This window comes from Macaca fascicularis, chromosome 15, assembly GCF_037993035.2.
Source record: "Macaca fascicularis isolate 582-1 chromosome 15, T2T-MFA8v1.1".
Taxonomy (NCBI): Eukaryota; Metazoa; Chordata; class Mammalia; order Primates; family Cercopithecidae; genus Macaca; species Macaca fascicularis.
The window spans coordinates 123913076-123940578 of record NC_088389.1 but is presented as its reverse complement, the minus strand read 5'-3'; the positions used below and the strand labels follow the sequence as shown (position 1 = coordinate 123940578).

Here is a 27503-nt window from a genome sequence, read left to right as displayed (position 1 = left end):
GGTTAGTTTCCGGTGTCACATGACAAACTGCACGGAGTGAATGACCACAGACCTGCAGGTTGACAAAACCCCCTGGAATCTCGCAGGGGTGGGTCGGACGCCCGGCACGGCAGGGCCCTCTGCTCAGGGTCTACTGGGGAACCAGCTTCCCACTTCCTCAGGGTGTCGGCAGCCAAGGCCGACCCTGCTCAGCGAGCTGCAAGCTGAGAGACCTTGGGTGACCCAGGCCAAACTCCTGTCCCCAGCTTATCTCACTCCCAGCTCCCATGCCAGGGCAAGACCCCATGTGTGGAGGCTTGGGCCAGTCCAGCCATCATCACAGCCCCGGATTCTCAACGTCTGCACTGCCCAAATGGCCCGAGGTTATTCACGTTTCTTCAATAAATGCCAAATGGCCTGTTTATCCGTGGTCCTCAACATTGTCACCGGCGCCCCACGCATGCACCACCCCCCACAGACTGACCCGGGCCTCACTCATGTCCCAGCAGCCCTGCCTGCCACGCACCAGCGACCCTCCCTGGGCTCGCACCATTTCAGTTCCTCTGTCAGGCAAGGGCTGCTCCTGGTAGTTCGCTGTAATCACATCAGACTTACCCTGGAGCTCGGCAAGGCACTGAATGCTTTTGGGTGTGCATCCGTGCTGGGGTGCACATGTGTGTGCCTGCTGGACCCAGCCAAACCCCATATCCATGAGTCCAAAAGAAGGTTCCAGAGGCTTCCCGAGGACATCCTCAGGGCTGGGACTGGCAAAGCCAGAGTCTCAAAGGCTGCTGCCACCCCTGCAGCCACCGAGGGTCTCTTCTGCCCACTCCTGCCAGCCAGCTTGGGGTGCTGTGTGTGCCCCTCAGGCGGGGCAACCTGAAGCTTTCCATGAGCAACACAGGTGGCCGGCGTCTCCCCACTGCCCTCGCTGCCAGGGTGAACAACTACAGTCAAGGCAGAAATGACACAGACATGGTTCTGTACAAAACCTGAAATATTTTTACTTTTTTAAAACTTTGATCTAAGTTGCCTTAGACCTCATGGACTCGATACAAGAGTAATATGAATTGGGAAATAAAACACTTTAATAGCCACGATAAACTTTGTTAGAAATGTACATGTTGCCAAAATAATAATAATAAAATTAAAAATAAGAGAGAGAGAGAACAGCTTGATGTCCAGGTTAGATTATATAAATGTTCAACAAGGGCAGGGTAAAGGAAACTTTAAAAACACCGGTTCTGAATAAGCCTGGGGCCCCACGAGACTCCCCCTCTCCCAGCCTCGGGCCCTGGGGACTGCGTCCCTCCAAACAGGACAAGTGGGAGTGGATAAGGCCTCCACCAAGCTGCCTCTCCCCGTGGACAAAACATCCAGGTAATGGGTATATAAACAAAGCTCATAAGAAATGTACAAATATAAAAAGCTACAAACATTAATAAATTACAGCATCACAAAACACGGAAACACTTCACAAGGTGCTAGTAAAATAACTGTATCCCCCAATCCCCTCATCATACAAGAAGGAAAACAAAGAGCTGGTATTAAAGTTGAAGATTCATCTTCAAAATGTGTCTGGAATAGATCTTTTGTGTACTATTCGCTTCTGTAAAGAGAGTGTAAGGCTGCACAGACATCACTTGTTTTTCAGGCAATACCTTAGTTCTTAAAAGAAAAAAAAAATAATAATAATAAAAGGAAAGGAGAAGGAAAAAGCATCAGAACCCAACTGTCCATCTGACTCAGCAAAAAACTCGTATAAATGTTAATGAAGAACTCTATAGAAAGAAATTCCTAAAGATACTTTTACTCTTATAAAAAAGAAGTTATTTAAAAAGCTATTTACACGCTACATTCTATGAAAAATATGCTTCAGGAAATACATCTAAAATTAAAATACAGGATTGCCTGAGAAACAAATCCAGCCCCTCCGTGTCGATGGTGGACACACCATCCAGGTACGACCCATGCAGGCGACACCACACGCTGACACGGGAGAACAGACAAGTGCCGACCGTAAGTCCTCGGGCCGCCTGGCCACTGCCCCTGCCCCGCCAGTCCCAGGGCAGGGGCGCCTTGGCTGAGAAGTGCTTCTCCAGAGTGTGGCCAGCAGGGCAAGATGGTCCCTGCCACATGGCTTAGCCTGGGTCTCCCAGACCCCAAGATATGGCTGAGCCCTTGCCCTTTCCTGGGGACCCCACAATGGCTCCCCTGCCTGCTAACACACCAACCCAGCTGCCAGTCTTAGCTGCCCCCGAGAAATGCTCCTGGGCATTCAGGCTGGACACACACCATCCTGCTGCCACCTGCCAACCAGGGAGCTCGGGGCAGACCCTTCCTCGCCCACCGAGCACGGTCTGGACTTGGCTGAGAATCACTCAGGAAGAGAAGGGGGGACATAAACATCCCACTTGCGCCTCCTCTTTCTGTGTTCTTTGCCTTTTTTTTAAGCCCCAGGAGGCTGCCAGCCTGTGGCCAGCTCCGACTCTGGGGCTGGTGAGCACTGGCTCACTCTGCCTTCCTTGAAGGACTCATGCTCTCAGCAGAGCTGCAGAGGCCCTGCAATCACACCCACGCTCAGGGGAGCCTGGAGGCTGTCCTTAAAGTGGAATGAACGGTCCTCAAACTTGCAGGGCCGCTTTTCTGGGACAGGTCACTCTTAGCAACTTGAGAAAAGACGTCCATTTTCAAATCGAGGGGCCGCACTGGGCTTGCTCTGCCGGCTGAAGGGACAGACGCTCACTGGGGTGATGGCAGCCGGGAAGAGGCAAGGCCCTCCCTGGTGGGGCAGCTCAGCACCCTCCTGGGAGGCAGGTGTTTTTTTCGCGGGGCTCCGGGGGTCCTGAGCGGAGCAGAAGGATCCTGGCTTTCCAAACCTTAAAGGAGCAGTTTCCCGTTCCGATGAATTTTCAAAATTTTCCCAAGCCTCTGCTTGGCGGTCGCCATGCCCTTTTTTGTACGTTTTCCTAGGGGAGTCGGGGAGGGGACACAAAAAAGGAAGGTGAGCTAGATGGCAAGGAGCGCGGCATGCCAGTGCGGGGGAGGGTCCCGCTAACACCAAGGGGCAGCCTGCAGTCCCGCATCTGTAAAATGGGCCTATGAGGCCCCAGCTCCGAGCTCAGCACCCCTCAGGAGTCCGGGATCACCGGCAAAGCCTCCACCTCAGAGGCCATGTCCTCAAGGGGCCCTGGCAGGTAGGATGGGCATGGACTTGGGGATGGCATTACGAGAAGGATGCGAGGATATCTGGGCCCCACCCCCAGTAACAAGGCCAGGAGCCACTGTCAGCACCCCGTGCTGCGTCACTCAGTCTCCACAGCTGGCCAGCCCCACGGCTGGGGTGCAGGGGTGCAGGCAGATCAGGGGCTGAGCACGCCCACTGAGGAGAAGGATGAAAGCACACATGTCCTGTGCCGTAGGACACGCTCACACGAAGACGCAACTAACTTGGACCACGGCACCCTGCCACCTGAGGCACAGGAGCCCCTCCCGATGTGCTGCCCTCTACCACAGGCTGAGTCTGCACGTCTGGGACTGCGCAAGGGGGCAGGCAGGGCAGCGGGGCTGCAGGCTCCCTCCAGCAGGCACGGTACCTTTGGCAGCGGTGTTGTTGTTTGGAGATGACGCGGAGGGCCGCCTCTGTGTGAGAAAGACCCCAGGGGCCATGGGCTGGGAGGCGCGGCCCGCCTGGGCCCCGGTGAAGGCGCCAGCGGCTGTATACTCATGGTCGGCCAGGCTGCTGCTATGAGACTCAGGTGGGGGCTCTGGCGAGCTGCCCTCCTGCGAGGCCTGGCTGCTGGCTGTGCTGGTGGAGGCCGGGGTGGTGGAGGCCGGGGTGGTGGAGGCAGGGGTGGTAGAGGCCGGCGTGGTGGAAGTGGAGGTGGTGCCAGCAGAGATGGAGGTGGAGGTGGAAGGGGAGGTGGTGTTAGGAGTCAGCTTCCTCTTGGCACTCTTTTTTTTCCTGCTTTTCTGCTCCTCCTTTGAACAAAACATGCAGGGCAGACTCAGACGCACGGCTCACTTGGGCCAACAGAGCAGGGAGCTCCCAGCATGGCCTTGCCAGGGGCCCTTAAGCATAGCAGGGCTGGGCAGTAGGAGCCTGAGGCCTGACTCTGGGTCACCGGGGGCACAGGACGCAAGGGGACAGGGTGCCAGCACCCACAGCAGTTGCCTGGCCTCCCCGTCAGTGTGAGTCAACCTAGCAGTTGAGCCTGTAGGATGGCACTCCTACCCCATCACCCCACGCAGCGGCCATATACATCTCCCAGTTTTGGAGGAATATTGCTTTGATCGTAGTAAATTCCTTGGGCACCCAGATGAGGTCGGGCCTGGTCTGGAGGGTACGTGAGGCTCCAGGAGCCTCCATTTCTGAGCTGGGAGGTGGCGATGAACTTTTAGGAGCATGTAGAGACAGAACACCTCATTTCCCACCTGAGGACAATTCAAAACTACCCGTGTGATGGGGGGAGGGAAAGGGGCACTCCCCCCATGCCGCTGTCGCACCAGAGAGCAGCCCAGCCTCGGCACGGATGGGGCTGTCCAGCGTCAGGGCCCCAGCCGTCAATTCCTAGCTCCCCGGACCCCACGCGGGGAATTTAGGGCCTGGAGGAACAGGGCACTCTCTAATCAAATGTTGTCAAGCCTGTGACTGCCCCTGGCTCAGGGGGTCTGTGCATGGGGTGGAGAAATAGGTGCCTTGGGGAACCTGAGCCCAGGTGGGCGTAGCAGGGACCTGGCTGCCCTGTGTCCCTCTCCCTCGCCCCTCCTCACCTGCTGGGACAGCTTAGCTGCAGCGGCCGCCAGCCCGGTCTCGATGGAAGCCACCCGTGTACCCTCACGCACAGGCCTGTCCTGTCTTGGTACTGATGGGCCGACCCTTGCTGTGGAAGAAAAGGGCCAGCCCCCTCAAGCGGTAGGCCGCGGCCTGTCCACCCCTCCTGGTGGGGGGCTACCCTGCCCCCACCACAGCCTTTCCCCTGGCCAGGCAGGCCTGAGCACCGGGCTTCCTGGCTGTGAGGCCACCTCACAATAGGGCAGGGCCAGCTGCTCCACCCCAGGAGGAGGATACCACAGTGGGGTCTGCACGGCGCAGAGCCCAGGAGGCCCAGCAACATCAGAGAGGCTGGGCAGGCGGGTGAGGGTAACGTGGAAGGAGGACAAGGCCTCACCCCACTGCTGCCCCAGCAGGTGTCCCTCAGCCACCATCAAGGGGGTGCCCCCGGTACAAAGGTGACCCTCACAGAGCTTCCCATTGAGGAAGAAACCAGAGAGAAGCCGGCCAGAGGAGTGAGGGCTTTTGAGTGGGGACTGTGTAGAGCACATCTGGGCTCCCAGGTCCCCAGAAGGTCCCCAGAAGCAAAGCAGAAGGGAAGCCCACAGCACTCCTGCAAGTGGCCGACCATCCCCAGCGGGACGGGCCGCCCAGCTGTTGGGACAGGACAGGTGCAGAGCTGAGCCCACATTCTCAGGGGCTGGAGGGACCACAGACAAAGTCACAGCTTCCACACTGGGTGTCGGGTGGACCCCCCACCCCTGTCCCAGCACTACCTGTTGGGCTGTAGGGAGCATCATCTGAGCCTTTCCTTTTCTTTGACCGGGACTTGAAGATGGGGTTGTCTTCGTCTGACTCCAGTGAGGGGTAAACTAGAGGGAGGCAGAGGGAAGGCGGGGCCCGCTGAGTGCAGGGTGGGGCCACAGAGGGGCGGGGGAGTACAGGTGGCTGTAGACCTTCCTCACCAGCGACCCCAGGGCCTATGCTAAGGCCTGCCACACTGTCACTGTTGGCTGTGATGGAAACTGCCCATGGTGAGGACACCCCAGGCATGGGCATAGGTGCCCCAGAGATTATCCAGAGGGGCAGGGACTCGCCCAGACAAGAGGGCATCTGCATTTACCTGACCAGCCTCATCTGCCCAGCCTAGCCCCGGTGCCTGCAAGCTCCTGGCCTCTAAGGGCTGCCCTCCGTACATATGTTCACGGAGCTTGAGATCCCCAGAGGCCCCACCTGGAGGAAGCTGCAGCAGAGACTGGGGGACCAGGGAAGGATGGGACCCCACAATCAGACTAGGGCATCTCCGCTCCTGCAAGAGGAACACTTTGAGGCTCCAGGAAACGTTCTGTTTGGTGAAAAGTCTCTGATGCTATGAAAAGGGAAAACGTCTAACGTCCATGGAGGGTGGGCTCTGACAGCCCCGCCCTGCCCGACAGGTCTTGGTGGAGGGGACCCTGTAGGGCACGACCTGTGGCTGCTGGGGAGCTGCCCCAACACGGTGACGCAGTGACCCTGTGACCCTCACAAGCCAAGTGCCACCCTGCACTCACTGCAGGTTGTGGTCCTTCAACTTGCGAGGCCTGTTGAGGAACGCCCAGGACCCAAGGCTCAGGAGGAGGCAAGATGGCGCCCGGCACCACACCCCCCCACAGAGCCCAGAAAACAGGAGTTCACTGTGCTGTCATTCTGTTTGTCAGAGGAGGGTAGGCCCCACCACGAAGCCCACGTCTGTCCACCAGATGTGGGCCAGGGCCAGTCTCGCTCACAGGAGGGTCTCCCAGGACAGCAGTCAGAGGCCGACGGTTTTGCTGAGCTGAGGCCGGCTGTAACTTGGAGAGCTGCATGTTTATGCTACTGTCTCCATTCTCAGCCAGGCCTTCTAGGGCTGAGCGTGGGCCCTGCCCCATGCAGGAGTGACACTCACCGTAGTCTGAGTCCTTGAAGCAGGCATCCAGGTGGTCCTGCTCTTCCTCGTAGTCATCCAGGTCCACGCTGTTCTTGGCAGCCCTCTTCAGCAGTCGTTTGCCTGCACTCTTGCCACTGCCACCCCCATTCTTCCGGGCACCATGGGCAGCCAGCGAGCTCCCCTTGGCCTGGCCGGCGCCCCACGTGGTCTGCAGGCAGGAGTCGGAGGCCTGCAGGTTGGCCATGGACAGCATTCCCTGAATGGCTTCCTGCGTGCTAGGGGAGGCCGGGGGCTGGCTACGGGCACAGAGAGACAGGCACTCAGCCCAGCGCTCTTGGCCTGCAGCCCAGGTACTTAGACAACAGTCTATAGCCTGCACAAACTCCTGGCCCAGGTGGCAGGCAGAGGGCGTGGAGTAGAGGGTGGCAGTGAGCTGATGACTTCTCCCTTGGAAGAGGCCAGCCACTGCCCCCATCCAGCTCTGTTCATCCACCCATATACCACAGAGAAGGCTGGAGGCCTGGGGAGAGAGATGGGCATGGAGAGGAGACTTGGGAAGACAGCAGATGGGAAGGAGGGTCCAGACCCTCACATGATCACACACTGGTCTCTCCCACCTTAAAGCCAGCCGACCCAGTGACCTCCCTCCTGCACCCCAGCCACTCTGTGTACCCCCTCGGTCCACGCTATGCCTCTCTCCCAACTGCAGAACTAGCCCTGAGGATTCCTTACCCCATTCTGTAGGGAATCCTCCCAGATGTCACCCTGAGATGGGGCAGTGCAGCCCACTGCCTCCCATGGCACACGCTCTCCCCAGTGACCCACACTCCTCTCCACACCCACACCTGCACCCGCACCTGCATCTACACCTCTACCTACCCTCACACCTGCACCTGCATCTACACCTGTGCCTACACCTACACCCGTACATGCATCCACACCTGTACCTACACCTATACCCATACCTGCATCTACACCTGTACCTACCTTCACCCCTGCACTTGCATCTACACCTGTGCCTACCTCCACCCCTGCAACTGTATCTACACCTGCACCTACCCCCACCCCCGCACCTGCATCTACACCTGTACCTACCCCCACTACACCTACATCCACACCTGTGCCTATCTCCACTCCCGCACCTGCATCTACACCTGTACCTACCCCCACACCTGCACCCCATCTACACCTGTACCAACCCCCACACCTGCAGCCCTACCTGCATCTACACTTGTACCTACCCCCATACCTGCACCCACACCTGCATCTACACCTGCACCTACCCCCCACACCTGCACCCCCATCTAAACCTGCACCCCCACCTGCATCTACACCTGTACCTACTCCCATACCCACACCCGCATCTACACCTGTACCTACCCCCACACCCACACCCACACCTGCATCTACACCTGCGCCTACCCCCCACACCCACACCTGCACTACACCTGTACCTACCCCTACCCTGCACCCCCACCTGCACCTACCCCCAGCCTGCACCCCCACCTGCATCTACACCTGCACCTACCCCCACCCTGCACCCCCATCTGCATCTACACCTGCACCTACCCCCCACACCCACACCTGCATCTACACCTGTACCTACCCCTACCCTGCACCCCCACCTGCACCTACCCCCACCCTGCACCCCCACCTGCACACAGACCTGCAGCTGCATCTGCACCTGAACAGGCATAGCTGCACCTCAGTTCAGCCCAAGTTCACCAGACTGTGGCAGGCTCCAGACTCCCAGACTTTCCCTTTGCCCTGCCCCCACACCCCACAGCCCTCAGCTTCAGGTGGCCCCCTCCCATAATGCCCCGCCTGTCTCTCATTCGCATCCTCATCCTCTGCCCCATGCCTGTGCACACACCTTCTTCTGTCTACACTGGCTCCCCTCCTTCCCGAAGCTTCTGAGACACCCGGTCTGTGATCAGTCTGTCTAGATTCATAGAGTGGTGAATCTATGGGGTTCCACCAGAGATGGGGTGGCCACTGTCATCCCACAGAACCAGGCTCTTGGTGCTGCTGGACAGCAAAGATCCCCAAGGCCAAGTCCTGGGCTCCTTGGGGACCTCCCTGCCAGGCCCTCTCATGGGATCCAGCCCTGGCCTCTTCATGGGGCCTTGCCCCACCCCAGCCCACAACTCCCCGCAGCCAGGACTCTCGCCTGTCTGTGCGCCAGAACCACCTGGGCAGCTCTCACATGTCCAGGCCCAGGCCCCACCCAGAAACTCTGAGACAGGGGCCCGCCCTGGGCTCCAGATGCTGTGTGTAGCCAGGACAGGTGCCCCAGACTTCCCCACCACTCACGTGGTCCAGCCCAGCAGGTACACCCTGCAACATCCCTTTCTAGTCCTCACCCCTGCCCACTTCCCTGTGGCCCAAACCCGGCACCCAGCCCACCCCACCTTACAGGGGAGGCCCAGCCACACCTGTCACTGCATCTAGCCACTCCTGGGCCCATACTTGAGGCACACGGGGTGCCTACCATCCTCTCCCTCTGCTCCCTGGACCTGCCCCTCCAGGACTCCTGCATCAGCATCACTGTCTCTTGCGCTGCCCATGCCCTCTCCACCACCTCCCAGAAGTACTGGAGGCACTTTCAGTAAAGCCATTCAAATGAGAGGGGCTGGCAAGCCTGTGGCTGTGAGCACACCCAGGGACTGTATGGGGGCCTGTATACCCGGAACCCCTTGCCAGAGATAGCCCACATGTGAGACAGGAAAGAAGAAGCCAACGCAGAGGCAGGCGGGCCACACAGCTCTGCATGCCTGTGCCCACCTCTGTTACCAGACACGGAGACTGAGGCACCAGGGGCAGTGGCCCCCACAGGACAAGTCCCAGTTCAGAAGCAAGAGGGCTCCCGAGACTGAGGCTCTGCTGCAGCGGGACAGGGAGAGGAAGCTGCCCCTGGGAGCCCAGGCACAGAGGGAGTCCTAGGGCTGGTGAGGCAACGTGGACAAAAGCTGCCCATGCTGGACAGCGCTGAGGCCCGAACTCACTGCTCTCTGAGGGTCCAGCAGACTCGGGGGGATGCCCAGTGCCGGGGGAGGCACCCTCGCTGCAGCCTTCACCAATGCCACCTCCCAGGCCCTGTCTGAGACACACTAGGCTGTGCTGCATTTCGGGTTTCACAGGAACTGAACAGGACTGAGGTTTGAAAGGCACAACAATGCGGAAATCAAGTATGGTCAGCCTCGAGCGCTCCTCAGAAGGCACTGCCGGGAGCTGCCCCCACAGGGCCAGGACCACACTGCCCCTGCCACACAAGCTGCAGCGCTGAAGGCCTGCCTAAGACAGCGCGGTCACTTCTGCCCTCACTGACATCTCCACAGGAACAGGTTCTCCCAGCCCCAGCTCAGGAGCCAGCCAGAGCACACAGCTTGCCCTGTAGCCTCTGGCAGGCCCTGCCCCGACACCTCAACTGGCCTGCAAGGCCAAGACAGACTGGAGGGTGGGGGTCTGCACCCAGCCACAGGGGAACGGGGGGTGGCCAGGGACACCCACTATGAGGGTGCATGCCATGCCATCTGGGCAACCCAAGAGGGTGAGGGCTGCATGCCCGGGGCCCGCAGGGTTGCTGGTGAATCAATGAGTAACGTCTAACTAGTCAGCATGGAAAATAATACTTTTAATCCACCAATTATCATACTCAAATCCTCTCCTTTTCCCTCAGCAGTAAACACTGAGCAAACTATCCACGATAAATTAACATATTTCCCTCCATTTTCTTCAGCAGTTTTTTCCAAGCAGCCGATACTTAAAACAGAGCAAATGGACCATCAAAAACTGACCTACGCTCCAAATGGGAGACTTTGGGAGAGGAACTGCCTGCAGCGGGCTGAGGGGGGCTGGTGGCCTCAGTGGCCCCTGGCAGGCACATGTGCACGTGCACACCACCCCTAGGCGCGGGCTAGTCGTGCGGGGCGGAGAAGCTCTGGGTCTTTTGTGATCAGTGTGTCCACGGATGGGTTGCCCCACTCCCTCCCGGGCTCAGATTCACAGCCGGGAGCCCGGGACACAGCGCCTCCTCACAGACTCAAGCACAAACCCCTCCCCACCTCTGTCCCCATCTCCATGCCCCCTGCAAGCCCCAGGTGCCCATGAAAAAGCACCTGGTGGCCCACGGGCTCTTGGCCCTGTCTGCCCTCATCTTGGGTGGCATCAGACACCCCCCACCCTCAGGTGCCCCCGGCCTCTCCATGGACCTTGGGAGGGGCCTAGAGTGTTTAGGGGCCTCTCCCACCCCTAAGGCCAGTCACTGAGGTGTCGGCTAGTGCATACTTCTTCCCAGAAGACAGGCATTCCCCAACAAGCTGTGTGGAGCACCACAGCCTCCAATAGGGAGGAGGAGCTCACAGCCAAGCTTCACCCCCAGCCACAAGCACATCTCTGCAGCAAGAGGCTTAACATGGACAGGAACCACCTAGTGCCAAGCAGGAAATCTGTCCCCTAAGGCGCTATGGAAGCCTCCCGTCATGCTTCACTCCCATTAAAAAAAAGCATCTTACAGCTGGCTTTCTGATCAATATTACATGAACATAATATTGCATGTAAAACAGTAATATATGAAATAAAATACGGCCAACTGATTTAGCAAAAGCTCTTTTCAATCAAGCCCTTAATCCACCTTGACCAAGCCCCGCCATCTGTCTAAAAGCAGACCTGCCCTGCGGCCTCCACCTGCCACTGAACAAGCCTGAGGTTGTGTCGAGCAGTTAGCAGGACGGCCCTGGGTTGCCCATCGATTCTGGAAACCAGAGTCTCAGGCAGATCTTGGGAACCAAGCGGGACCCAAGCACGGGGTCCATCTTCCTCAGTCCAAGTCATTGCTGGACAAGGGACCAGCCGCACACACCCAGGTATCACTGCCCAGCACTAGTCAACCCCCCAGGACCCCCAAGTTCAGGTTCTGCAATCAGGCAGATGGAGATTCTGGGTCTGCCTCTGCGGCTTCCTAGCAGTGTGGCCATGTCCAAGTATAAGCCTTCAGAGCCTCGGTTTCCCCATCTGTGCAATGGGAATCTGCAGCTGTCATGAGGACCGGGAGGGCTGTGCTCCCCTGTGGCAGCTGCAGCCCTCTGCATGGGCTCAGGGGCACCATGGAGGGGTTACAGCTCTGCCCCCTGGGTTACCTGTCTGTAGTACATGTGGAAATTCCCGTAAGATTTCCACGTGAAAAATACAACAGTCTCGGCACATAAAATTGAAAACCTGTGGCTCTGAGAGAATTTACCCAAAAAATAAAAAGAAAAAGAAGCCCTTGATTGAAAGCAAAGCCCTAGTGGGACCAACCAGTCCAGCATCTGTACCCTGAGGTCTGCCCTTCTGCCCAGGCACAGGGGCAGCTCAGCACTGGCTCCAGCTGTGCGTCTAACTCACAGGCTCCCACCACCGTGGCCGAGGGCCAGCCCTGGGCCTGCCTGGTCCCCGCTCTTGGGTGCTGCCGGGTGGTGGGGCCCACCTGCTGGGGTTGTACTCCAGGGCGCCGACCTCCTCACTGGCCTGCAGCAGGTCCAAGATGCCGGCCGCCGAGCTCCCGCTCTCCTTCTTGACTCTGGCATTGCGGCCGGGCTTGGTGTCTGTATCGATGTGCAGCGAACCCTCGTCCGAGGAGTCGTCACTCTGCTGTGTGAGGGACAGGGCTTCGGTCAGGGGAGGGTCTGGCCACCGAAGCGGCCTGGGAGTTGGGAGGGGGATACTTTTTCCCTTCAGGGACTAAACTAGGTTTTTTAACGTTTTCATTTTATTTATTTATTTATTTATTATTTATTTTGAGATGGAGTCTTGCTCTGTCGCCCAGGCTGGAGTGCAGTGGCGCGATCTCGGCTCACTGCAAGCTCTGCCTCCCAGGTTCACGCCCTTTTCCTGCCTCAGCCTCCCAGGTAGCTGGGACTACAGGCGCCCGCCACCACGCCCGGCTAATTTTTTGTATTTTTAGTAGAGACGGGGTTTCACTGTGTTAGCCAGGACGGTCTCGATCTCCTGACCTCATGATCTGCCTGCCTCGGCCTCCCAAAGTGCTGGGATTACAGGTGTGAGACACCGCACCCGGCCAGTTTTTTAACGTTTTTAAAGAGCCACTGCTCTTCTAATGAACACTGCTGGGGTCAGACAGGCCCCTGGAGCTGACAGGGCTGGATGGCTGACACACAGACACACAGGTCAGACGCGGGTGCCAGAGCTCTCTCAGAACCACAAAGGACCAGACTGTCTTCACACTGTGCACTGTATTCACAGAGGAACTCTGGTTCAAAGGAACCCTTACACGAGAGAGCCCCAGTGTGTAACACATGTAAAGAGATGCCGCCGTGGCTGGAAGAAGAGGCGGGGGCAGGGCCTGCAGCCCCAGAGGGACCTCAGGCTGGAGGAAAGCAGTTAATCCACTAGATCCTGATAACCTCCCCCGGCAGGGGGCCCAGTGGGGACACACCCCTCGCAAGCCCAGGCAGAGATGACCACTGTGTCTTAGAGTTGGACGTGACCTTAGAACACTCATGAAAGGGTGGGGTGAGGGTAAGGGGCCCGTTCACCATCTCATGCAGAAACACCCTCAGAGACCACCCTGGAGTTACTCAAACTATGGCCTTGGGGACTGCCCAGAGATGGCCCCTGAGACCAAGGCGGGCCCGGAAGGCAGCTCACCTTGTACGCTGCTGAGTCCAGCTTTGGCTTCGTGACAGGCGTGGGCAGCACAGCCTTCTTATCCAACAGGACTGAAAGCACAGCAGATGGGAGTCCAGCAGGCAGCCTTGCAGGGAGCCAGCCACCCCGGGAAGACCTCTCAGAGGAGGGACAGGCCTCTCCTACACCCCTCCCCCAACACCCCCTCCCAACTCACAGGACAAGTCCCTTTTCGGGGTGTTTTTCTTCCTCCTGATGGGAAACTCGTCGATCTTGAGCTCGCCATCGTCCGACACGTACTCATACTCATCCCGCACGGGCTTGGGCTTGTCCTCCTTGAAGTTCTGCAAGGCCCCGAACACACCAGGGCTTGTCGGGGGCCTGAGAGCCTTGGAGCTAGGGCAGAAGCGAGCGGGTCAGCAGCATCCACACAGCCCCAAGGCCAGTGGACCGGCGGGACCTCCCAAGGGGTCCCTGCCAGAGCCATGGCAGGATGGCCTCCAGGAGGCAAGTGATGTTGCCACCATTTGAATTTCCATTCGAAGAAGGCTCAGGCGAGTTGAGATGGGAGGAGAGCGGAGGGCCCAAGCCTCTGCAGACAGGACGCGAGGCTGGACCCTCAGTCCCCACAATGGGAAGCTACCTGCCCACAGGAAATGACACCCCCATCCCCATGGCCTCCTACACAATGCTGTGCCTCCCCCCGCACCACATTCAGGCAGAGAGAGCCCTTCCCCAGGCAGTTTAGATGCTCAAGACAGTGACCCCCAACTGTCCCAGGGCCACTGGACAAGCTTAAGCCCTGCCTCCGGCCTGCCTGGGAATCCTGGCACATGCTAAATCGGTCTTTAACCAGAACAGGATCCAACTTTCCTGGTTTTTTTCTCCATAGCTATGTTGGAAAAATAAACTCCGGGCCAGGGATACCGGATAGATGTAACGGTCTAAGAAATAGTGTGTAATTTGTCTCCCTGCCGGGGCGAAGGAGGACTACTTCAGAGCTTGGCCTGCAAGCAGCTCCGGCCTTGGCCCTCCCAGGGGTTTGAGGACAGGTTTCTCTCTCTATGGCAGCAGGGACAACAGGCTGAGGCAGAAAAGTCCGGAACTTCAAACAGACACAGCGCCAATCCCGAGCAGGTGGAAGTGCAGACACCTGGACAGAGCGCCGGGCGAGGCTGCTTCCAGTGCCCTAAGTGAAGGGGTGGCGCCCGCTGCCTCACGGGCTGGGCCACAGAACACACAAGTGTCCACGGGCTAGAGTCACACCGCTCTTTCTCATCTCCACCCTCAACTCCCTAGCACCATCACAGAGTGAATGCCATCTAATAGCTTCCCCTGAACCTTTAACTTCAGATAAAGCAAGCGACATGCCCAGGGCAACGAAGCTGGGCAGCCACAGGACCCTGCAGACCTGCCCCTTGGCTGAATGGCCTCACCTGTTGCCCTGAGCTCCCTGGCCCTCACAAGACTCTGCCTGGGCACTGCTCCCTTTCTCCACCACCCAGAAAGAGGCGTTCTCCTCCCATCTCTTCAATGAGGAAACTACAACCCGGCCAAGTCAATCTGTGGCTGCTGCAGAAAAGTGGCCGCCCCTCCTGCTGGAACCTGTCTGACTCCAGCCAGGCCTGGGGCCTCAGCAGGTGACATGCCCCACGCACTGGGAACACACACAGGCCCAAGCGTTGCCACTGGAACCGTGAGGCTCTTGAGGTTGCCACTGCGCTCACAGCCCTCAGCACCCTCACCTTACCCCGAGGCTCATCCAGCATGACCACACCACCCAAACACACCCCCTAATCTCTGCTCAGGGCCATCTCCAGGAGGCCCTCCTGACTCCCAGATGGGTCACGCTCTCAGCACCCAGGGTCCCACGTTGGGTTCACACCAGGCCCTCCCCACTGGCTCTGAGAGCCAGGACCCTGTTCCCCACGCACGTCCTCAGCACCAGCTCACGAGAGCCACACATCTAACATTCATGGAGTCCCACAGCCTCCCTCCCTGACTCGGGGGCCCATCCCTCACTGCAGGCTGGCTGCATCCTCCAGCCCAGCCCCACCCAGGCATGTCTGCTTCCTCACACCCACCCTGCAGGTGGAGTGTGGTGGGAGGCAGGGACGTGGCTCTGCTGGTGTCTAGGTCTGAAGAAGACGTGCCAGGAACAGGGGCTGCAGTCAGTGAGGTCAGCAGCTCAGAGGGAGAGGGGTCCCCGGAGGTGTGTCAGGCAAAGGCTGTGTGTGTATGGGGTACGTGATATGCAGTGTGTGTGGTTGTGTGTGATGCAGTGTGTGGTGTGTGTGTGTGAGATGCAGACTGCATGCATGGTGTGTGTGTGGTATAAAGCAGTGTGTGTGATGCAGTATGTATGGTGTGTGTGATGTGGGGCACGTGTGAGGTCACCTCTCCCATCCAGGCACTCACATACCTGAGGAGTTTCTTGTTGGAGAAGGAAAAAGAGAACTTGTTGTCTTTGTTCCCAGCTAGAGGTGACTTCTCTAGCTTCTGCTCCTCTTCCATCTTCAGTAAGGAGTCGGGTTTGCTGTTCTGAAAAGCAAGACCAGGGCCGTCTCTGAGCCCCACACAGAAGTGGGGGGTCAGGACCCCGACTAGTGTCAGTGGGAAGAGGCAGCTGCTGGGAACACGCCTAAGGAAAGTCACCCATAGCTCTGGTGGCCACCCAGGCCGCTGTGGGGTGCTCAGGGGCCTGCACCCCATGGACTCAGTGCCTCGATGCTGCCTGGCCCCCAGGGAGTGGGAATGAAAACCAGAGTGTGGACAGTGAAGGGAAACACTGTTAACATACAGGGTGACACATTCAATCTACTGCATCCCAACGAACTCAGAGGAAGGCAGTCCATGGGTGGTCACACATACCTCAGACCCACATAACCACACCCCATGGTACTACCTACTCAGGACAAGCAGACACATGTCTGCACATTCCTTCACACATACAGGGCCTCACAGATTCATCTCTGCTCACATTCACCGAGCTGACACACGCACACGCACGCATGCACACGTGCATGTCTCACCTTGTATTTCCACTTGGCCTCTGACTTGCTCTTGGTTTGCTCTCGAATTTCCAGCCTCTCCACATCATTCTGCATGTGAACCACGTCTTTGTTGGGCACACTCAGGACACTCTTTGTGGCCTAGAAAAAAGGGCTGCTGTGACCCAGAGGCAGACACAGAGGGTCGGTGGGGCTCCCTTGAGTCACAGATTCCCTGTCTCTTTCTGGTCCATGTGCTTGCAGTTCAAGTCTCCATCCATCTACCCATCCATGCATCCATTCATCCACCCATCCATCCATCCATTTATTCATTCATTCATTCATCCACCCACCCATCCACCATGCATTTGTTCATCCAGCTACTCTTCCATCCATCTGTTCATTCATCTGCCCACCCATTCATCCATTCATTCATCCCATTCATCTACCCATCCATCCACTCACCCATTCGTTCATTCATTCATCCATCCATGTACCATGCATTTGTTCATTCATCCCTCCATCTATCCATTCGTTCATCCCATTCATCTACCCACCCATTCATCCATCCACTCATACATTTATTTATCCATCTACCCATCCACTCATCCATTTACTTATCCATCTACCCATCTACTCATCCATTCATCCATTTGTTCATTCATTCATTCATCCACCCATCCACTTACTCAATCATCCACCCATTCATCCATCTACCCATCCATTCATTTATCCATCCATCGGTCCATTCACCCACCTATCCATCCATCCATTTGTTCATCTATCCATACATGTATTTGCTCACCCATTCATTCATCCATCCATCTATCCATCCATCCATTCCTCTATCTATCCATCCATCCATCCATCCATCCATCCATCCATTCATCAATTTATTCATCCACCCACCCATTTGTTCATCCATCCATTTATCCACTCACCATTTGTTGATTCATTCATCATCCACCCATCCATCCATTCATTTATCCACCATCTATTTGTTTGTTCATCCACCTTTCCATCCATTCATCTATCCATTCATTTATCCATCCATCCATTTTTTCATTCGTCTATCCATCTATTTATTCATCCATCCATCTACCCATCCATTCCATCCATCTATTGTTCATCCATCCATCCATCCATTTATTCATCAACCCATCCATCCACCCACCCCCCCAACCATCCGTCTATTCTTTCATCTATCCACCCAAGGATCCATTCATCTACCCATCTACCCATCCATCTTATGCACTCATCCATCTACCCACTCATCCATCCATCCCTTCATTAATCCATCCATCCATCCATTCATTCATCCATTCGTTCATCTACCCATTCATTCATCATCCATTCATGTACCCACCCATTCATTTATTTGTTCTTCCATCCATCCATCCATCTACCCATTCACCCATCCATCCATTCATTTATTCATCCATCGATCTACCCATCCATCAATTCATTCATGTTGCCATCTATACATTCATCTATTCATCCATTCGTTAATCCATTCAACCATCCATCCATCTATCCAGTCATTCATCGATTCATTCATTCATTCATCCATCTGTTCATCCATTCGTACATCTATTCATTCATTCATCCATTCATCCATCCAGCCATTTAGCCATCCACTCATCTGCTCATGCATTCATTCATGCTTGCCCTGTTAAAGAGAACACAAAAGTGTCCCACTACACCCCTGTGATACTGGCCCTGAAGTGTCCTGGCCCCCAGGAAGTGGATAACAACCTCCTCCTGGCAGAAGCTCACACTCAATGGTGCTTGATCTCAGGGGTTTATGGTCCCTGAAGCCCAGACCTAAGATCTTCTAGTCAGAGTAGGTCTTCAGGGCTGGGCCCATCTCTCTCACTGTCCACAGGGGCTCAAACTATCAGGGCAACCCTGGTCCTGTCCTCACCCCTAAACCCCCTCCCCTCCAATGGCATTCTCCCTGTTGTTTCTGCACAGACACCTCATCTACCTTCAGGTTTTAACCTCAATGCTTTGGCCCCAGGGAGGACCCAGGGCTTCTTTGTCCCATGGCAACTACTCATCTGGCTAGGAAACCTAAACTAGACATCCCTTCCTGGAAAACCACCATGCCTCCTCCACCAGGTGGCCCTCTTGGGTGCTACCTCTGCCACAGCACACACACATTGTGTTGCCTTCCTCAATGAGGGCCCCTCTCCAGGCCCACTGCTCTGTGGCTTGCTGGCACAGCCTGTCCACTTGTGGGGGTCTGGACCTGGATGCAGCAGGATTGCATCAGGACCAGGCAGGGAAGTGCATCTTCTGGGCAAACTGAGCCCACAGCAAGAGCCCAGACCCCCACATCTTCCCAGGTGTCCCCGGGGAACAAGGACAATGGGCCCTAGCTATCTCCATGGGCCTGGCCCCCAAGAGATGCTGCAGCACCTCTGGTGCTGAGGTGGGGAGTCAGGGTGAGGGGGGCCCACCTTGCCCTTCTTGGGCGGCTCCATCTTGGTCAGTGCCTCCTTGGTGTGGGCTTCGAGCAGGTCCAGGTTGGGGATGGTGGGCGAGGCTGACTCCCGGGACTTCTTCCCTTTCTTCTTGCCTCCATCTTTGAGCTTCAGCGTTTTGGGGGGCCTTGGGGGCTTAGGGGGCTTTGGGGGCTTGGGGATTTTGGACGGCTTGGGCATCTTCACAGTTTTGGGAGTCTTTTTTTTGGACACTTTCTCCAGGAGGGATTGAGGCGGGGTGGCCTCAATGGGAGACGGGGGCTCCTCCTTCTCCCGGTCCCCGTCACACACCTCATCTGACGAAGCGACAGTATTCACTTCCGGTCGGACGGCTTTGGAGGCATTCTGGGATACAGAAAGGAAAGGGTCACATGCTGCTTCTGCCAAACTGTGGCCCAGGAGGGTCCACACACCAGGACGCTGGAGACCCTCACTGCCAGGCTGGTAGGGAGCTGTCAGTCCAGAAAGCCTCAGCTACCCCACACCATCATGTGACACACTCACACCCAACCCACGCTGTTGTGTGACACACCCGTCACATGCCATCAGTCACTTGCTCTCCCCAAGGCTCTTCTGTTCTACCCCAGCACAGCAGCTGAGGGCTCATCCAGGATCACACAAGCTGGGACTTGAGGGGCTAAGTCAGGGGCTCCTCCCACAGAGTGCCCTCCCCATGGGAGATTCAGAGAGGCTGGTGCCATCTCTCAGTCCCTACACACTCACACCAGAACACAGACCCAGCCAGAGACCTGGGACCCTGAGCCCTCACAAAGGCAAGCTCGCCCAGGAAAGTGCAAGGAGGACTATCTGGGGCACTGGCCTTCCTGGAGCTGGCAGCTGTCTGTCAGGTTGGCCCTTGGGCCCAGAGAAAGACAGGCCGGCCCTACCCCATCCCTGGGGATTCAGCCCAGCACCCGGACATGGCCCCACCTCACTGAGCCGGATCTCTTTGGCCAGGTCTTTGATGAGCTGTGAAGGTTTGAAGTGCTCCGGGAGCTCGTCCTCATGCTCTGCCAAAGCCTGCAGGACAACCAGGCCCAGGGTCAGCACCAGACACGTCCCGTGGCCCTGACCTACCCCTGCATTCTTGCAGGCTGTCGCCTGACTGCCAAGCCACTCTGATCAGCATGAGGCGAGGGGCTTCCCAGCCAAACTCTGCCCTGGCAAGAGGCCTCTGCTGTGAGCCCCCATCAATAGGGGGACAAACCGAGTACCGAGAGGACAAGCTTGCCTGAGGCCACCACCAGCCGGCCATGGAGTGGACATGGGTCCCATCCCTTCTTCCTAGTCAGAGGCCACTCCACCTGGTCACCTGGCTGAGATGAGCCAGGAGGGGCACCCTGGACTGCCCTGGGCCTTGAGACCTGAGGGAGGTGGCGGCTGCAGGATGGCCCTGGGAGTGCACTGGCTGCCTCTCCTGTGTGGCCCATCCAGGAGAGAGGCAGGCTGCACACAGTATTCCCTGCAGCCTGGCCTTCCTGAAAGCTGCCTGTAAATCTCCACTGGCCTTCTCTGGCCTGGGAGAGGGTCCTCCTCCCAGGAGTGGCCACAGTGCCTCTGCACAATGACAGTCCCAGCAGGAAACACTGTCCCAGAGGGTGCCCAAGGCTGAGTCAGGCCTTCCCCTCCGTTCTGTAGCCAAAACCAAGGGAAGATGCTAAGGAACACAGGAAGTGGCTTCTGTGGGGGCGCGCACATCGGAAAGAGTCACAGGGAGGGGCTGCCCGGGTCACAGAGCAAGGTGGCTGGGGTGCTGCACCCACTATCAGGCAGCTTAGCTTCTGAGCTAATGCCACGGCCAGCCAGGAGCTGACAGGGTGTCCCCAGCACTCCCTGTCCTGGAGCCAGCCACTCCCCCAGTCCTTCCCTGCCCCCACCAGGTTCCAGGCCTTTCTGTGCTCAGTGTCATCCCACCATGAGCCATCTGTCCTCCACCCGCAGACCCACCTTCCTCCCAGGAGGCACTGGCACCTGCTCACCCTCCTCCCACCAACTTGTGACCAAGCTGTGAGCCCCTGAGGGAGGGGGCTCGGCATCTACATCTGTCCTCCCCCAGCCCTCAGGTGGCCCAATCAGTGGACAGCAGGGGTGTCTGGGGCAAAGGCACACCCTGGGCCAAGCCAGGCAGGGGAGCACCACCATCCTTCCCAGGCTGGATCTCAGTGAAGCAGGACAAGTCCTGGACATTGCTGCTGGGTCTCCAGGGAGGTCCTCCCACCTATCACTGCTCTCCTGCCCTGGGCATTTGTGACATGATTCCTACCTGCTTCTTTGTCCACGATCGGAAAGCACCATTGAGAATTTTAGCTCCTTGGACTAGGTGAGGGGGCAGCTGCTTCCCAGATTTGTGAGAGCCTGGGAAGGAGACACTGGGTGAGATGGGTGGATGTCCGTTGCCCACAGGTGCCTTCGTGCCCAGCCATACAGCCAGACCGGAGGATGCCAGGTCCAGCCTTCCAGAGGTCTCCCTCCACCCACGGCCACCAGCTCAACTGCCAACAGTTCCTCTTGGAACCTGGGGGTGCCCATCCTCCTGGTGGCCTCCCCTGCTTGAGGAAAGACTGGCCCTCCCACCATCCTCCCACTGTGTCACCCTCCAGGCCTCTAACACAGGCTGCCTGGCTCTCCTCACTCTGCCCAATACCCCAGCCCTGCCTGAGCAAGGGGCTACACATGCCAGGACCCGGGCCACCGGCTGTCTCCAGGGCCCACACAAGGCATCCCCAAGCACCTCTTCCCATCTCATGACGCCCCTTAGCACAGTGGAGGGACCAACCACAGTCCAGCTGGGAGGTGTGCTCCTGCCGTGGGCCTCCCTCCCTCTTCCCACTGGAGAGGGCTCCAGGGCTCCAGGGCTCCGACTCACCAGGACCATGGCAGCTCCCTGGGTCCTCTCAGTCCTGGGGGCCAACTGTACTGTCGTCCACTCAGAGAGGGAGGCCCAGGCAGAGAGGATATGGCCACAGTGGCCTAGCTGGCCAGTAGTCAGGCTGGCCCTGTGGGGTGGCTTCCCGGATGCTGCCCTGATCCCTGCCTCCCTGGCACGAGTCCCCTGAGGGCAGGGCTAGACTCCCATCTTGGGCACTTCCTTCTGCCGGAGTCAAGCTCAGGGCTCCACATTTGGGGAGCAACGGGAAAATCTTACTGAAACCTGGCCAGCCACAACTAAGGACCATTTTACCTTCTCAAACTAGGGCCAGAGTGCAAAGGGTTCTGCATAAAAGAACTCTTGGCTGCTATCAGAACCAAAAAAGAAAAGCTAAGAGTAACTTTTGGTGAAGGGCACACTGAGAAAGGAAGTCACACACAAATACAAACTCTCCTGTAGGCTCCCTCATGCTGCTGGGCAGTCTGGAGGCCTGAACAGGGTGGCGGCTGCCAGGAGCCACCTGCTCTCAACTCTGACGGTATGGCCAGGCAGGACCTGGGACAGAAAGGGGCAGCCCAGGGATGCCACAGTGCATCCACAGAGGGCCAGGACCGAGCCACAAGCCTGCCTCACGGTCCAGGTGCCACGCCCCTGAGGGATCCTAAGGGGACCCAGAGCCCACTCACACCCATTCCTCAGCTGGTGACAGAGCGAGGGCTCCAGCTTCCCAATGTGGAGGGTGGAGCAGGTGTGATTGATACCTGCACCAAGGCCACGCACACTCGCCCCTCTCAACCCACAGCCCAGTGTTTGTTCTAAAACAAGGGACAGTCCAATCGGAAAGAGAGGCCCAGGCCGTTCAATCCAGTCCTGCATTATACAGATGGGGAAACTGAGCGCCAGGGGGCTGAGTCCCAAAGGGCCTTGCTCAGGCCACAGGAAGGCGGCACTCACACCCAGACAGTCAGCCCTGACCCAGGTTTGGCTGTCCCCACAGCCAAGAGCCCCAGGCTTGGACACCCACCCCGGAGTGACCAGTACCTCTGAATGCCTCCAGCAGGTGCTTCCCCATGTACCAGCAGGCAGTTTCAAAGTTGGGAAACTGAGTCAGGCTGCCCAGTTTCAACCTCCTTTCCACTTCATATGCTCTGGAAGCCACCAAAGAGCAGTTCTCAGTGCACTGACCATCAAGCAGGTGACACTGGGCGTCAATCCAGGCCCCAGACACACCAGCTCAGACCTCCCCACTGGGCCTTGCATAGCTGCAGAGGACCAGGGGACAACTGCCCTGGTGGCTGCAGGCCTTGGGGCCCATGAGAGCTCTGTCAGTGCCCAAGAAGAGAAGGCACCAGCCTTTTAAGCAACCCCAACCCCAACCCCACCAAGGGCAACTACAACCGTCCAGCAGCCAGGTCCCTCGGGGAGCCGGCCTGCATGACCCCAGAGCCCACCTCCTCCTTCCTTCCACATCACGAAGAGGCCCACAGAGGCTGATGGTCATGTCCAGGCCACCCACAGGCGGGCTGTGGCAGGACTCAGCCCAAGGCGTCCAGCACCGACCCAGCTAGAGGGAGGACACTGCCCTGCGGAGCCCGAGGGCAGACAGCGCGGCAGGCACTACCTCATCTGCATCTCCACGCTCAGGCTGTGGAGGAAATGTCCCGCGAAGGCCAGGCAGTCCACAGGGGTGAGCGTGGCATAGATCCAGCCTGGGAGAGAGAGGGGAGTGGCTGGTGCCCCACCTTGCTACCATGAATGGGCTTCTCATGGCTCCAGATCAGGGAGCGGTGGAGACCAGCACAGGCCTTCCCCAGCCCAGCCCAGGATCCAGCTCCTGCCTGCCTATACCCTGGTGCCCTGTCCACCTCTGCAGCCTCACCAGCAGCCTGGGGCCTCCCTGGGAGAAGCTCTCTGGCCCTGGTCCAACCCCAGCCTCCACGGAAGGGGGTCGGGGGAGAGGCTGTGTCTGAGGCGGCACAGACTAGTCAGTCCAGCCCCGCACAGACAGAGAAACCAAGGCCCAGAGCTGAGGGGACTCACTCAGGCCACTTGAAGGGGCAGTACTCAGACAGAGGGAGGAAGCTCCAGCCTGTGTCCAGCTACCCGGCCTCCCAACCACGCTCAGGAGCAGGAGACAAGCCCAGGGCAGCTGCATCGCCCCCAGAGCTGGAACTGGTCCCCAGGTTATCCTCAGAGACAGAGCCTGGGCCAGACCCTGGGAAATCCACAACTCTTTCCTAAATAGCTGTGACTGTGAGAAAGCCAACGGAGGGAGGAAGGACCCAGAGATTACAGAAGATTCTGAGGCTTATAAATCATTAAAATATCAGGGCTTCAGTTTGATACTTATTTAAAATGAAAAAAAAAATCTATAAAACGATTTAAAAATCTGAACACCAATTGGCTATTTGATGATACTACGGAATTGCTGTTAATTATTCATTTTTCGAGGTGTGAGAACAGTATTGCAGCTATGTTACTTTAGAAGGAAAAGAAGTCCTTCAGAAATAGTGGAATATTTAAGTGAAACAGCCAGATGTCTGGGATTTGTTCTACCATCATCTAGGGGCACACAGTGGTTCATGATGGGCTTTCTCCCTTAGCACAGGCTCAAAATGTCCCCTACTATTGCCTTAATTAGCAGCTAGTGTCCTCCTCCCTCACTGACTCTGATGGCGTGGCTGCTGTCCCCGCACAAGGCTCTCTGAGCTGGGTCTCCAGTTGTGGGCTCGCTCACAGTGAGCCCAGCCAGGATGTGAAGGCGGCTGACTGGCTGTGCAGCTCCAAGGTGGCCTCGGTGGTGAGGAGTGCTCATGCTGACCAGACAAAACAAGCCCCGTGGCTGGGCCCTCTGCAGGGACTGGGCTGGGGTGGCGGTAAGTTCCGGACAAGGGAGCAGGCACACCAGGGACGCTGAGAGACCCCGTGGTGGGGACACGGCCCAAGGGACAGGGCACTAAGCTTGATGAGGCCCGGCAATCCCTAGGACACGGTCCCCAAAGCTGCCCGCACTCACCTGACGGGATGAAGAGGGTCTGGCCCTGCTTGACGATGCACTTGTAGCATTTGTCGACCTGGTCGGCAAAGAACATCTCGCTGTGGTTAGAGGCAGACCGCCAGCGCTCATACAGGGAGATGTTGGCCGAGGCCGGCCTGATGAGATAGAAGGTCTTCTCCCCCTGCCAAGAGAGCCTGTTGGCAGAGCCGCCCATGCCAGGATGCGGGGGTAGGGGTGCAAGTGACAGGTCCTAAAGTGAAAAGTACCCTGCCCAGGTCCACGACTCCTGCCTGCAACACTGAGGGCATAGGTGCTTTGCAATTCAGAAGTGTGGGTGTTAGGAAGGTTCTGGGTATCTGGGCCCCCAGCACAGTCAAGAGCTAAAGCCCATAATCCCACAGTACATTGTTTTGAGGCACTACAAATGGTGTGGGTACCCAGGCTGCAAATAAAGCTGTAACTGGGTATCAAAAGCATTCCAGGTAGCTCCACTCTTGAGAGCCACTTGGATCCCAGGCTGGGTCAAATGATGCCACTGTGTCCCAGGCAGTCTTACGGCAGGCCCCAGGAGGGGTTCTGCCCCGGGAGCAGCGAGACCCCGTCCTACTGCAATGGGACCAAGGCAGGTTCCGAGGATGCCCCAGTGACTTGCTCAAGGCCTCCCAGAGGTGGGACGACCACACGCACCCGCCCAGCCCCAGGTCCAGCTCCAGCTGGTCTGCAGAAGATGAGTTAGCAACTGGGGGAGCCCATAACTTAGGGTTTCCTTTGTTCCTGTTGCTATTTATGTCTCATTTTTCTTCTGGCTTCCCTCCCTCAGCCTTGATGATGAAGCACCTAGCCTTCCCTGCCCCCTCAGATGCCCCCATCCTGCCCACTGGCTCCTGCGCGGGGCCCTGGCTATGGCTGGCCCCTCTTCCAGGATGTGTCTGCAACACCCCCTTTCTCCTCTAAGTGCACGGCCACCCAGCGGCCTCACCCAGCTGTTAACGAGCCTGAATCCCATTAGAACAAGGAGACACTCATGTGATTCTCTGGTCCCACATGCACCCCTGCCCCTCCACCCAGACATCTCCAGTGGCCTCCTGTCCCAGGGATGGATGGTCCAGGGCCCTCTGGGGAGTGGCATCCTGGCCACAGTCAGGGCTTGTGGGGACTGCAGACGATCTTGCAGATCGGTCGTGGCCATGGCAAGGCTGAGGTGCCCGAGGGGCGTGGCTCACCTTGAGCACGTGGTACCAGGCGGAGGCGCCCCCCGAGTCGATGTGGAAGTCGGTGTAGCTGTCCTTCACGCAGATCAGGCAGTACTTGGTCACTTTGGGCTTGGCCAGCAATGCATCATCTGGCCAGTAGTTTTCTACCCAGGACAGTTTCTTCACAATGTCAGGAGGCTCCACGAAGCTGGACATTCTGGGGGTGGGAGAGGAAGGTGGTGAGGGAACCTGGGACTCCCTTTCTGATGTCCCCTGGAGAGGGAAACAGGCTCTGTGAGGCATGTCCCACACTCTCTCACCACCTGCAGGTCATGTGTCACAGCTCCCATTTCACAGAGGAGCAAACAGGATCACAGGGGGCGGAACAAGCCCAGGCACTGGCTGTGGCCCTGGCAGGAGACTGGGTCTGAGGCTGGCCTCCACCCTCAGAAGATGATGAGAAGGCCCCAAAACCATCCACCCCTAAGAGGGAACCTCCTTTCCTGGGAACTGGAAAGCAAGTCTTTCCAGACTGGCCACATGCACGTGGCTGTGGTGCACTGGGCTGGAGCGCAGACATCATTTCTCACGCTCAGCCCAGGTGCCTCTGGCGTCACCTGGATAACAGCCACTGCTCTCCAGAGCTGACGACAGGGCGCCCACGAACCCTGGCCATGTCAGGTCACTGTCCAATCCAGCCAACTCATATCCAGGGAAGATAGGGAGATGCAGAGGCAGTCTTCGATTCAATGAAATGTCACTGTCCTGGATAAAATGCGTTACGTTTCATCAAAAACGTCAAATTAGGCCGGGCACGGTGGCTCACGTCTGTAATCTGAGCACTCTGGGAGGCAGAGGTGGGCGGACCATGAAGTCAGGTGTTCGAGACCAGCCTGGCCAACATGGCGAGACACGACACTGTCTCTACTAAAAATACAAAAACTAGCTGGGCATGTTGGTGTGCCTGTAATCCCAGCTACTTGGGAGGCTGAGGCAGGAGAATTGTTTAAACCCAGGAGGCGGAGGTTACGGTGAGCTGAGATCACCCCACTGCCCTCCAGCCTAGGCAACAGTGCGAGACTCCGTCTCCAAAAAAAAGGAAAAAAAGTCAAGCTCAACAGCACCCGTGCAGTGACATTTCAGGTGCCACCAAGAACCAGATCTGGGAGTTCTTGCCTCCAGGAAGACAGGGCCTGTCAGATCTCTGTCAGCCCATCTGCAAGTGCTGCTGTCTCTGCCCAAAGGCCACACCAACCTGGACAAGCTGTCCCTGGACAAGACTGTCACAAATCACAAGCAGAGTCCGCCACCCCAATCCTACCAGCTTCAGTCACAGACCTCACCTTTAAATCTCCAGCACGTGCCAAACTAGCACCCTTCCTCATCCCCCATGAGTTCACACCCACTGCCAACCTCTGAAACCTCAGCAGTCTGGGCACATTGCTGCCCACAGGAGAGGGCGCCCTGCCACAAGGGCCCTCATGACCCATCTCCAGCCATGTCCTTCAAACACCACACACCACAGGGGCCAGGCTGTCCCTGCCTCCCACCACACGCTCAAACGTCCTTCTTCCCCTTGCTTGGCCTGTTTAGGTGCAGGCCACACCTTTCTCTGAGTTGGCGGGGGGTGGTCCTCAAAGCCCCCATGGACACGCAAGGCCACCATGAGCAGAGTCCAGGT

At 57.6% G+C, this 27503-nt stretch overlaps 1 protein-coding gene across 4 annotated transcripts in view; it reads right to left on the bottom strand.

Annotated features, from left to right (window-relative positions):
- Positions 1 to 958: 958 nt before the first annotated feature.
- The window catches only part of PHF2 (PHD finger protein 2), a 104542-nt gene continuing 77997 nt past the window's right edge, over positions 959 to 27503 (bottom strand). The window contains exons 6-22 of one of the 4 annotated variants that reach the window (XM_045372946.2): positions 25853 to 26039; positions 24648 to 24810; positions 23253 to 23340; positions 22673 to 22779; positions 21026 to 21117; positions 19693 to 19782; positions 18739 to 19107; positions 16319 to 16438; positions 15709 to 15827; positions 13504 to 13682; positions 13308 to 13378; positions 12127 to 12287; positions 6678 to 6955; positions 5530 to 5625; positions 4753 to 4862; positions 3576 to 3960; positions 959 to 2948 (exon numbers count right to left, since the gene is read on the bottom strand). In XM_045372946.2, coding sequence (XP_045228881.2) covers positions 2860 to 2948; positions 3576 to 3960; positions 4753 to 4862; positions 5530 to 5625; positions 6678 to 6955; positions 12127 to 12287; positions 13308 to 13378; positions 13504 to 13682; positions 15709 to 15827; positions 16319 to 16438; positions 18739 to 19107; positions 19693 to 19782; positions 21026 to 21117; positions 22673 to 22779; positions 23253 to 23340; positions 24648 to 24810; positions 25853 to 26039 — 2704 coding nt within the window. In that variant the 3' untranslated portion in view covers positions 959 to 2859. Of the gene's footprint in view, positions 2949 to 3575; positions 3961 to 4752; positions 4863 to 5529; positions 5626 to 6677; positions 6956 to 12126; positions 12291 to 13307; positions 13379 to 13503; positions 13683 to 15708; positions 15853 to 16318; positions 16439 to 18738; positions 19108 to 19692; positions 19783 to 21025; positions 21118 to 22672; positions 22780 to 23252; positions 23341 to 24647; positions 24811 to 25852; positions 26040 to 27503 lie in introns of those variants that run through there. The other 3 variants (XM_045372945.3, XR_012424918.1, XR_012424919.1) reach the window with 3 other exon arrangements.